Source organism: Haliotis cracherodii, unplaced genomic scaffold (assembly GCF_022045235.1).
Source record: "Haliotis cracherodii isolate W230 unplaced genomic scaffold, xgHalCrac1.p SCAF_23, whole genome shotgun sequence".
In the NCBI taxonomy this organism is placed as follows: Eukaryota; Metazoa; Mollusca; class Gastropoda; order Lepetellida; family Haliotidae; genus Haliotis; species Haliotis cracherodii.
The window spans coordinates 92,789-105,507 of record NW_027266279.1 but is presented as its reverse complement, the minus strand read 5'-3'; the positions used below and the strand labels follow the sequence as shown (position 1 = coordinate 105,507).

Sequence of the window (12,719 nt, the reverse complement as noted above, 5' to 3'; positions counted from 1 at the left end):
ACATAGCTGAAGTATCAGTCGTAGACATAACGACACATACTATATACATAGCTGCAGTATCTGTCGTAGACATAACGACACATACTTTATACATAGCTGCAGTATCTGTCGTAGACATAACGACACATACTATATACATAGCTGAAGTATCAGTCGTACACATAACGACACATACTATATACATAGGTGAAGTATCAGTCGTAGACATAACGACACTTACTATATACATAGCTGCAGTATCAGTCGTAGACATAACGACACTTACTATATACATAGCTGAAGTATCAGTCGTAGACATAACGACACATACTTTATACATAGCTACAGTATCAGTCGTAGACATAACCACACATACTATATACATAGTTGAAGTATCTGTCTTACACAAAACATTTCGTCGTTGTACAACACATATAGCAAAACCTCTTATCTTGACAGGTTACGCTGCTCCCTGTTTATGTCATGAAAACCTACTTGTAAAAACACTCGTCCCCCAAGTCCTTACCACTTATATCACCCCTAAATCACCGTGAAATGTTATAGCTCCCATCCTCGGGCATAACTAAAGGTTCTCATTAAGGTAAATCCAGGGTCATACAGAGGTTTGTCTCCAACATCCCTATACTTTAACAGTAGCAATTGTCCTTGGAACAATGTCATAGTCAACCGGTGAACGTTCACATTTGGTTATGACGTCAAGCGGTGAGCTTTTTACCCAGAAGCCTTGGGCTGTCAACCAAAATAGTCGTGACCCACTTCGCACTATAAATACAGAGCGCTGAGACGCGGCGAGCTTCTATCGTCGAGCGCTATCAGGCAAACGAGCAGTGGGAAGGGGTACACCATATAACTTTACAAGCTAATATACAAGGAAAATAAACAGGTAAAGACATTTTATATGATATCTATTACTGAAAAATACTGTAAAATTTGGATGTAAGTTATGTAGTTTATTACACGTAATAAACGTGCATTATGTCAAAGTGACATTTCTTATAATACGTTATAATGCATTATTCTAAATAGTCCCTGATATACGTTATAATGCATTATTCTAAATAGTCCCTGATATACGTTATAATGCATTATTCTAAATAGTCCCTGATATACGTTATAATGCATTATTCTAAATAGTCCCTGATATCCGTTATAATGCATTGTTCTAAACAGTCCCTGATATTTCTCTCATACCAAGTTATGTCATAATGATGAATCTACATTCCATACTGTTTAAGTTCAACGCTTTCTTTCAATTTCAAACTAAGCGTTATCTTGTTTTAATTCTTATCAACTAAAGTTATGTGTTACGACATGTTGATCTACATACATGCTTTTTGCCTTACGTTATTGCATGTGTACAACAGATCATTGTGTATGTTTCACAATATGTTCCTGAAAGGTTCATGTTTCACTCAAGTGTTCAGCTACCAAGAATCCTGTAGAAATTCTTTTGTTTGAAAAATCCCATTGTCTTTCAAATTCTTTCTCTCACGTTTCTTTAATATAAAATATTCTTTAATAAAGCACCTCGGCACATATATCAGTCTTCCTCAACACAGTCTCCACACGACCCGTGAAGTTTCCGGGGAAGAATAGGTCTTCAGTAACCCATACTTGCCGTAAAAGGCGACTATGCTTGTCGTAAAAGGCGACTAACGGGATCGGGTGGCCAGGCTCGCTGACTTGGTTGATGCATGTCATCGGTCCCAATTGCGTGGATCGATGCTCATGATGTAAATCACTGGATTGTCTGGTTCAGACTCGATTATTTGACAGACCGCCGTCATATAGCTGGAATATTGTTGAGTGCGGCGTTAAACAACAAACAAACAGACAAACAAACAAACAGTCTCCACACAAGGACGGATGGATTGTTGGTTTCAGTATCAGTAAAGGAAACGGTTGGCTGCGGGATTCCATAATCTTGTTGTACCATACACAATCTACTTGGCAACCTACCAACCGTCTTCCAAGGTCTGAATTTCTTTCTGTACATATACATTTCAACCGAGCAATGTGAGCCGCGAAAAGTAATCCCAACGCTAAGCGAGTAAGTTGGTAACGTGCGCTGAATAGCATAAAGCGACTGGTCTGACCGGTTAGATGTTAGGTGAAATGGGGTTTAGCGTCGCGTCCAAGATTATTGCACATATATTGCGACGTGCATGCACGTGTGTGTGTGGCTGTTTGCACTCGCCCGGACTGATGCCGATTTTTATAGTGCTAGCCCGCTGAGAAACCATGCGGCACTTTAACATGAATACCCCATTCAGACACAGTATACTGACTCCGAGACGACCAGTCGTCGTTTTAACCCCTTTTAAAGCCGAGTGCCAGGTAGGGTAACAACAAGTACCATCTTTTAACGTCTTTTGGTTTGACGCGGTCGGGGATCGATCCGCTCTCCGGATGGACGCTCTATCACTAGACCACAGACGCGGTCGTCTGACCTAGTACTAGTTACTACTGTGGAGATTCAGTCGCGGAAGGTCCTCACTTAGTTCGAGTCGGCACTTCTTGATTGAGGAAGGTATTATTTTCTGGTTCCTCGTTGGCACTAAAACATCAAAATGACATATGTAGCACATTTCGTTGCATGAATTAAATGTTGCCTTGGTATAGAGTAGTCGCATTATACTTAGCTGGGGGGACGGGTGGCCCAGTCGTCTAAGGCGTCCCTTGGGCACGCCAGAAACCTATGATCGTTGGTTCGAATCCCGGTTCGCCCCGATTATGTATACATTCATGTATAGTTTGACACGGAGTGAGTTTGTGGTGGGTCTGAACTTACATACACATATTTATTAATGTGGCTTATTATTTGGGCATCTTCCGCCAATTAGATCAATTTCTCCTCGATGATGACCGAATACGTTTAATACTCGAGCGATTTGCCTCTAATATCGCCTTGTATAATGACAGTTGTAAATGTGTACAATGCCTCAAACAATCTGTTAAGCGTTCGCTCATCACGCCGTATGCACGGGTTTGATTTCTGGTGTCCCCGACTGTGATATTGCTTGAATATTTATAAAAGCCGTGCTAAACCATACTCAATGTATTGAGGAACTTCAGCTGAGCACAACTCCAAGAGGAGTTGTGGAATGATAAGTATTTATATGTATCATCAGTGTACCACTTTGACCCTCAAGAGGTTACACGGTTGTGTGAAGCCCTCGTGAACGAAGACGGTTGTTATTTGTACCTTGTACCATGACTCCAATCTTATCAACAAACGAAACATGCGTTAAGGCCATAGCTCTTTCAAGGTCGTATGACGCTTGACAGGTGTGTTATCGATCACATTATCACTGGACAACATGACCCATTTACGTAGCGTTATTTGTAGTTTAGTTAAGTTTAGTAAGTGAGTGAGTTGAGCTTAACACTCTTTTTAAAATGTTCTAGCATTATCAAGGCACCAGAAATGGCTACAGCCATTGTGCCAATCTGGGGAATAGAAGCCAGGGTTTCGGCGTGACAGGCCTACGCTTTAACTACTAGGTTAATCCACTGCCTCATCGGTCATCTGAGTGGGGTAGGGGTCGGCGTCGCTTTGAAACACTACCGTTGGATCATTTCAAAAGGTGAAGTTAGTTATCAGAAATGTCACAGGTCACAAAAGTACAGTGTCCATCACATCCAATCAAGGATGTATTGTAACAGAAGAATAGCATGAAAAAGGCACAAAACTTCAAAACGTGTGATGCAAATGGTGGCCAAGCAGTCGCAGTAACAGGATCCACAGGTTGTGGGTTTGAATCCAAGATTTGTCCAGGTTGGGGTTATTGATGAGGAAGCAAATAACTGCAGAGAAATGAAATATTCTTCCGATTTCCCTCAGAACAGCCCCATTACCTAATATTTTAGGGTCCTTTTTGGTCCGACAGCGTAGCCTTTCGACTTGAGTGTACACATGTATGTGTGTTGTTAGCGCTTTGAGCATGCTTTGTTGCGTGGTAGTTAGCGCATTGAGAATTCTTCTTATTATTATTATCATTATCAGAATTCGTATTATGCACCGTATCCGTTCCTCCCACATTGGTAAAGGTCAACGACCTGTATCGCTTAGGAAATACCTCGGAGTGTGCTCGCACTATAAATCGGCATCAGTCCGCACTAGTGCAAGCAGCCACACACACACACACACACACGCACACACACACACACACGTGCGTGCACGTCGCTATTAGTGCAATAATCTTGGATCGACGTTAAACCCTATTTCACCTCACCTCTTGCATTACACTGGTACACTGTGAAGATGAAATACTGTTAAAGCGGCATCAAGCCTCACTCACTTAGTAGATAGGGGGAAAAGTTGAGTTGGTTTGTGTAGTATTATTCATTCAGACTGGAGTGGTGTCTTTCCGTTAGTTTGATACAAAGATGGTATAATTCAAATTTTGGCATAACGAACAACACTGAAAGAGTGAAGGTACATGTGCATTCATGCTGAGGTTAGCTTGAGATGGTTTGCAAAACTACTGCATTCATTTGATTAATAGTTCTCAGATGTAGAAGGCTCAACAGCTTGCTGAAATGTTCTCGTTTTCTTACGTCATCATATCACATTGTTAAAGCAATGTGTCAAATCGATTTATTTTGTTTGTTTGTTGTTTAACGTCGCTCTCAGCAATATTCCAGCTGTATGACGGTGGTCTGTAAATAATCGAGTCTGGATCAGACAATCCAGTGATTGACATCATGAACATTGATCTACGCAATTGGGATACCATGACATTCATCAACCAAGTCAACCTGACCACTCGATCACGTTAGTCGTTTCTTACGGCAAGCAAAGTCGCCTCTTACGAAAAGAATGAGTTGCTGCAGACCTATTCTAACCCGGATCTTCACGGGTCATGTCAAATCGAAGCGTCAGACAATTGCTTCAGGTGTCTCGGTGAGGAAGTCCTTTGCACTCTAGATTTAGTTTCCTCGCGAGTTATTAAAGCCCTTAGCAATATATTGACCTGACACTCTCTGTATAGAACAATAACACATTCACTATAATCATAGGTTTGCTCTACCCATTTTATATTCACTCTTTCATAAACTTCTTAACTTACATAAACTAATAAATTATGAATCATTGTGTGCGTAATTATTCGTGTTCTTTACTGACAGCTAATCGAGTTCAGGTAGTGTGCTGCACGAAGACGTGCATGCACATGTACACAACATACACAGATACACATACCTTCAGTGACATTAAACACGTTTCTGTTTGCAAACACTTCCTCGTGTTTAGCGTCACGGTATTCAAAGGTTAGAGTGACTACGCTCTTTGTATCACGTCCAACCGCAGTGAGACGTCACGCGCGATCAATTCAAATACAATGCACAAATTACACGACGACGTAAAATCAATGAAAGTTGAACTAAGAGTAGCGATCATTCTTGCCTATTTATATTTATTGCTTATAGCCTTGATGTAAATGTCACGTTGACCTGGATCATATGAATCATACACTTCCCGGATTATTTCTCTGACAGTGCGTTCAGTATGTCACGTACTGAATCACTGTGACCTGGATGTTTGGAGTTGAAAGGGAGCAACTATCTAATTTTCATGGGGATTTGGGTGGTTTTCTAATTTGATATCAGCATTTATTTTATTAGCCCATTAATGATTAGTGTTTCCAACATAAACAGGTGCTCCACTGATTGTTTTTCAAATGATTTAACATACCGAACTGTAACGACAAAATCTATTTCGTGTTTACAGTGTGAAGTTTTCCAGTTTTAATAGAGCAGTTATGAATTAAATTGTGACTTCTCAATATTTCAATACAAACCGTCTGCAATTCAAGGGCGCAATAGGGTTTTTTACAATGCGAGGAATATTTAAATATAATTCAGTTTAAACAAGGGCCTGAAAATCAAATGATTACTCCCTAAATTCAAAGGCGGAACATGTTTGAAGCAACTGTGCCGTGAAGTCATTGAGTTAACGCTGGCGTGGTGTCCAGGTGGGACGTGATATTGTGAAGTTCACAGAGATAAGTGTCGCAGGTAATATCACTATAGATCTGTTTCTAAATAATTCGTAATGTTGGTTACTACTTTCTCCTTATTGTTGAAGCACGGATGGTTTAGTTCGACTCATGTTTATATCTATCCGGGTACACATACTTATATACAATAATAGTAAATATGTATGTTTTATTACATATACTACAAATTATATTTTGACACAAAGTTTCAAGATATAGCATGATTCAATACAGGGATTTTATATTTAACACTTCACACAAGGCAAAAAAAGAACAGGAGGAAACTTTGAAATATTTGAGCTGGGATGAATTTACAAACAACGTAGATGGTTACATTGTATTTCCTGTCAGATAACAATATTTACAGTATTTTCCTCGGAAACCGTCCAACTTGTCTATTCCGAAGGTTGTTAGTTAAACACAACATGCATATGGTCAGCGCTGACCCTTTGATATTCGGGAGGATATGATGCTGCGGATCAGTGAACGAAAAAATATACTGGACGCGTGAAGATCCGGGATGGTATAGGTCTTCAGCAGCCAATGCTTGCTGTAAAAGGTGACTATGCTTGTCGTAAGAGGCGACTAACGGGATCGGGTGGTCATTCTCGCTGACGTGGTTGATGCATGGCGTGGATCGATGCACATGATGTCTATCACCGGACTGTCTGTTCCAGACTCAATTGTTATTAAACCTCCGTCATATAGCTGGCATATCGCTAAGTACGGCGTTAAACAACAAACAAATAATATACTGCTTCTAACAAAAATGCCAACAGTTGGGTTAGATCAGTGGTAGTAGACGAATCGCCGCTCGATTTAGTTCTATGTTGGTTGTATTTGTGTGTTTATTTATTAAAGTTTGGACGCATACATGTATTATTATTTGTCTTCAATCTGCTAATTTCCCAGTCGTTTACATGTATAAAATATAATCATATTTCGTTTCGTTTCAGATCGACATTGTGTGTAGAAGTATGCTCGGTTTTGGTGTCAATCCTACCGCTAACCGATCGCCATCTTGGAAGAAATGGATCAAGTTAATCACCCAAGGAGGGGCTATCATGGAGCTGAAAAAAGCGGCAATCATTCCGGATGTTGGGTCGAAATTAATCCGCAGCAAAGGATTCAATCTTACAGATGAAGAAGTGATGGTAAATGTTGCCATTTATAACAACTCAGAATAGCGACCTATCATGGTGTGTATCTTTTGTGTGTGTTTGATGTTTAACGCCGCACTCAGCAACATTCTAGCTATATGACGGCGGGCTGTAAATGATCGAGTCTGGACCAGAGAATGCAGTGATTGACATCATGAGCATCGATCCACGCAATTGGGATTCGATGACATGAACCAACCAAGTCAGCCAGTCTGACCACCCGATCCAATTAGTTGCCTCTTTCGAAAGGCAAAGTCGCCTTTTGCGGCAAGCATGGGTTGCTGAAGACTGTTCTTTCTCGGATCTTCACGGGTTCTCTGCTTTAAGAGGATGAAACAAGGATTTGTCGCCTCGGAGACACTTTATACTGTGTCTGAATGTCTGCTGCTTGGCATCTCCTTGATGTATTACTATAAAACCTAATTAGTGCGGGCTAGAACACATACATGCATGTACTTCGTTATACATGTACAATAACCTCGAAGGCAACGTTAGAGTCCATCAAACCTCACCTCGCCTCGCCTCACCTCACCTCACCTCACCACTTATCAACCACTGGTTTATCCGCTTCAAACCCGACATGGCACAGGTGGCCGTCAGAAAACTGCAAAATTACCCCATTGTGGTATAAAAGAACATTCACTCACACAGGCCCAATTTGTTGATCAATTTATTTTTTTACTGAGTAAACGTCAAAGTATCGGTGTCGCGCATAAATATACACTGTCCATAAAGCTCAGCACTTCAAAACATGAGTGTACATTGTCAGCATATACCCAGCTGACCTCTAACGTCTGAATCCGCTAATAGATTACACAACCAAGGACATGAAATCTAGTGATATATACGGTTTGAAATATACGCCTGCTGTCTTGTGTCCTATAAAAACAAAGCTAACACACCGTCTAAAACAGGATACACGCGTGACGTTTCTTAAATAAGATATCACTCTGAACACAAGTAAGGCGCGTTTGGGTAGACTGATGGTTAAAGCAATGGCTCGTGTTCGATTCCCCCACATGGGAGGAGATTGACTAGTTTATGTTCAGAGTCAGCTTGACATTTTCTTATTTTTTCTGACCGTTTACAATACACGCATGTATTATCCAAATACACAGGGCCGTGAAGATCCAGGGTAAATTAGGTATTCAGCACCCAATGCTTGTCATAATTGGCGACTATGCTTGTCGTAAGAGGCGACTAGCGGGATCGGGTGGTCAGGCTCGCTGACTTGGTTGATGCATACCATCGATGCTAATGATGCCAATCACAGGCCATGGATTGGCTGTTCCAGACTCAAGTATTTACAGACCGCCGTCATATAACTTGAATATTGCTGAGTACGGTGTTAAAAAACAAACAAACAAACAAATACACAGTCAAGTATTCGATATCGAAACAGAAAATAAATCTGAAGTGGTTTACTTGTTTTATATCTGACAATTTATGTTTTTTCAGTATATTAAAGTTATTTGAAGTTTTTTTTTAAATGGAGAAAAGAAAGTAGCCGAACATCAAGTTACAAACGCGCCGGATTTAGTTTCACGTTATTTCATGTTTCTTAATGAACCTAACAACTCACGCACTTGTTCCCAGTTATACGTATCTCACACGGACCGCCTCCGTGGTCTTGTGGTACAGCATCCGCCCGGAGAGCGAAAGGTCCGGGGTTCGTTACGTTATTAGATAGTACCTGTTGATACCTTATCTGGCGCTCGGCATTAAGGGGCTAAAACAAGGACTCGTCGGCTCGGAGTCAGTACTTTGTCTGAGTTGGGTATTCGTGTTAAACTGCGGCATGGTTTCTCAGTGGTCTAGCAGTATATATTGGCATCAGTTCGGACTAGTACAAGCAGACACATACACCCACACATATCTGCATGCACGTCGCTGTATGAGTGCAATAATCTTGGACGCAACGTTAAACCCCATATCACCTGACGTACCGCACACACATGAATACGCGACCCATGTGCACTGCAATCTCTGGACCACATTCTTGCCCAGTAGGCCGTGGCACACTAACACACAACTGGAACATGCTTGGGCATAGCATGACTCCCCAGGAAGATGTTTCCTTGATGAATTTACGTTTGTTTGTTTAATCGGATTGGTTCGAGAATGCATATTAACGGAACAACACCCAATTTCCTCCTTGCGCTCTCACTAAAGTCATTTCTGTGATAGTTGAAATGAAAATAGAACTCAAAAAGACAAACATACATTAATTTAGTTGGGGGAAAGAGTATTCGGCGTCACGACAGTCATCACTAGTTTGTACACAAACGGTCAGTTGGCTGTTCGACTCCATGCATGGTTGCAGGGCAATTAGCACAGTGGGGTGCTGCAACATGCCAACGCTTAGTGTAGAGAGCTCCGCGAACAGGCTGTCCCTGTTTTGGAATTCGGGCGGCATGTCTGTATTTAGAATTGAGTGCGTGGGTGATATGGAAGTGCGTTCTCCATCAGCAGTGAATGAGAACTGGCAGTTCTGCGTTTTTCTTCTGCTAAGGTTGTAGTTTGGAGTTTCGATATGAATTTTACGATAATGCACAGATAATCATTTATTTTGCATACCATTGAAGGTCAAGTCACACAACAGAGTTGTGTCTCTTAGCCGTATCAGGGTGAGCTGTTCGTGGGTTCAAAGCTGAAGTTCGCAGTGTCACGTAGTCATGAAGCAGCCCATACCAGTAGATCCCACAATACCACAACTTCCATACTCCGAAAATAACGGGAAACCACTTCATTGTTGTGGAGATTAATGCACTGAAAACAAAGGGAAACAGTCTGCGCCTCTCCACTGTGACGTCACAGCTATAGTTCAGCCGTTAGTCGGGATTTCGATACGCGTCCGCGCTGGTTGTGGATCAGGGTAGTTGCATAGTTCCTTTCAGATAACAATAAAATCACATACGACTTTTTTGTGTGTAAAGATGAACTTTGTTTGACCATTTAACATGTCATGAAGTTTTGATTCAATTGATCTCCTTTAAACATAATTATTCATTCCATCATTTTCCAACGACAGCATTCATACTCTCGTTCCAGGCAATCAATCAGTGTTTTCACAGCGACCAACCCCCAGAAACAATTCGTGCCAGCGGATGTACGTATTGTCTGAAGAGCGCATGTCCAGAACAGGTTGTCGCCTTCAATGGTGGACGGTACCTGATTGCCAGCAAGACGAAGAGCAGCATCATTGTGGCGGTGTGTGAATCCAAGGCCAAACTCTCCGCCGCCTCCACGTGGCTCCTGAGAATCGCCTCTTCCATATCGTGAGTGACTTGGTGAGTCGCCACAACGAAAGAATTGAACGCACAACGACTTCAGCACATCCCGGGACCAAGAAGAACAAACTACACTTCAACTTCGACTGTCTATTCCCTTATAGAAATGTACCATGTGTCTTAAGGCTCCGGTAGGATTCGTCCTCGATCAAGGTACTGTTTGTACTCGACAAGATACCAACGTCAGTATCGTGGTACCGTTTCCATGGTGTTTGACCAAGAAATGTTGACATTAGAAATGGAAACGCAGGAGTGTCCAAATGGACAAGGGATTTGTTGGTGTTGTGAAAGGTACAAAATCGGTTAGATTGTACTGTTGCAAACCGGTATTTGCCGGTATTTGACAAAGGAAAAGGCTGAACGCTACGTCACATATTGCAATTGTTTGCGAGGGTGATGTTTGATAAGGTAACAAGTTCTTTGACAAAATGTGGAAAAAGTACCAGTCGTGATATCATCAATGTGCATGACAAGAAACTGCTCACATCTTGTATCCTGCCCGATATGTTGACCAGAGTCTCCATTTGTTGATGACACATGTTGGAGTGTACCACTGAAATTGCTCATACAAACCTGATCTCATGTACATATTCATATTCAATACAACCTCCATTTTATGGTCTGGATTTGAAGTGTTGTGACCACTTTTAAACTAGCATCACACACTATGCTAATGTCCACTGAACATTGTGTAACGACGACGACAAATCTTAAAGAATTAACATCAAGATGTAGTTAAAATAACGTTGCATTGAGATTAGTTTTACAGTATTGTTTCTCACGACCATGACAACAGCGCCTGATTATATCTCGACGTTAATTTGTATGCGGTATATGTGAGATGGCAGCGAATAAACACGTAACGCGTGCAATGGGGAATACCATAGTAGGAGGAGATGAAATCCTTTTCGCCTGACTTTTGTGTGTTATTGTTCGTGATGTGTCTGTTGTGTAATAAACATGTACAACCTAATAAACACGTTTTGTTGAGATGTACATTGTCGAGAGTAAACAAAGAAACGATGCTTTTGTCTGAAATATTTAGTGGGTCGTTTCTAGTCGCCAAGAGGTTAAAGCGTTCGCTCGTTACGTCACAGATCCGGGTTCTACTCCTTATATGGATAGTGTGTTAAGCCCATTAACGGTGTCCTCCGACATGATAAGGCTGGATTATTGCTAAAGGTCATATAGTTGTTCAAGAGTTAACTCTGCAGCTAGATCAGCTAGTTGGTTTTAGCGCTGATTTGAACAAAATTTCGTTTCCTGAAATATCACGGGGCATTTTGAATTTGGCGAAATCCTGAAGTTGTAACAGCCATTGATGTGTATCACTTTGGTGAAACAACGACAAACCAAAGATCCTAATCCCGTTAAACATGGGCATTCGAACCTATACCAGCGGATCCTGGCACGGCAAAGGAACCAAACTTAACATAAAGAATTCAGCGTCCAGGGCTTTTCGCCACTTTGGACAGTACTTCATCAATATGACGGCGTTTCAGCTCAATGTAGGAGGAAAGCCCCTGAGAAAGGTGGTAAAGGGATGAGGGGAGTTGAGCGCGCGTGTCCTTGTCTGGACTAATGTCGATTTTATAGTGCTAATCAACTAAATGCCAGGCCGGATACCCCTCTCAAACACAGTTTTCCGACTCCGAGCGAACCAGCCCCCTTAATAGGCCGAGCACCAGGCAGGGTAACAACAAGTACCATCTTTAAAAAATCTGTGTTTGACGCGGCCGGTAGAAGGCATGTTTGTTTGTTGTTTAATCCCTTTGCAGAATGATGACACGCATTCCAAGATTCCAAACTAAGTGCCCTTGGCAGGCAAATTGGGGAACTTTCATTAACTTGTTCAACAGTTTGACCTCTTAGGAAGTTATTCTCCTTATTTCAGAGGTATGTTACCATTATGTTACAGCCTTGCATTGATTTCATATGTTTACATGATTTGGCAGTTTTATTAGTCCAACTTGTGAAGTTTTACTGACATTTATTGCAGGCTTTGGACAAATGTCGGCCTCTGAGCAGGTCAAGATAAACCACTGATTAGCCAGAAGAGAGGCAGTGTCCTTGTCGCTCTATCACGGCAACCTGTAGATGGCCAATCTGGGTCGCTCTATCACGGCAACCTGTAGATGGCCAATCTGGGTCGCTCTATCACGGCAACCTGTAGATGGCCAGTCTGGGTCGCTCTATCACAGCAACCTGTAGATGGCCTATCTGGGTCGCTCTACAATCACGGCAACCTGTAGATGGCCTATCTGTGTCGC

At 41.7% G+C, this 12,719-nt stretch overlaps 1 protein-coding gene across 2 annotated transcripts; it reads left to right on the top strand.

Moving 5' to 3' along the window:
- The first annotated feature begins 813 nt into the window (after positions 1-813).
- LOC139471738 (uncharacterized) lies at positions 814-11,409 on the top strand. Of its 2 annotated transcripts, none has more exons than XM_071254218.1 (3): positions 814-883; positions 6,956-7,153; positions 10,211-11,409. In XM_071254218.1, the coding sequence occupies exons 2-3, from the start codon at positions 6,977-6,979 to the stop codon at positions 10,439-10,441; spliced, it is 408 nt and encodes a 135-aa protein (XP_071110319.1). In that variant the 5' UTR covers positions 814-883; positions 6,956-6,976; the 3' UTR covers positions 10,442-11,409. The 2 variants fall into 2 exon arrangements, with proteins under 2 accessions (XP_071110319.1, XP_071110320.1); XM_071254219.1 differs by lacking the exon at positions 814-883 and adding an exon at positions 5,937-6,018.
- Positions 11,410-12,719: the final 1,310 nt, after the last annotated feature.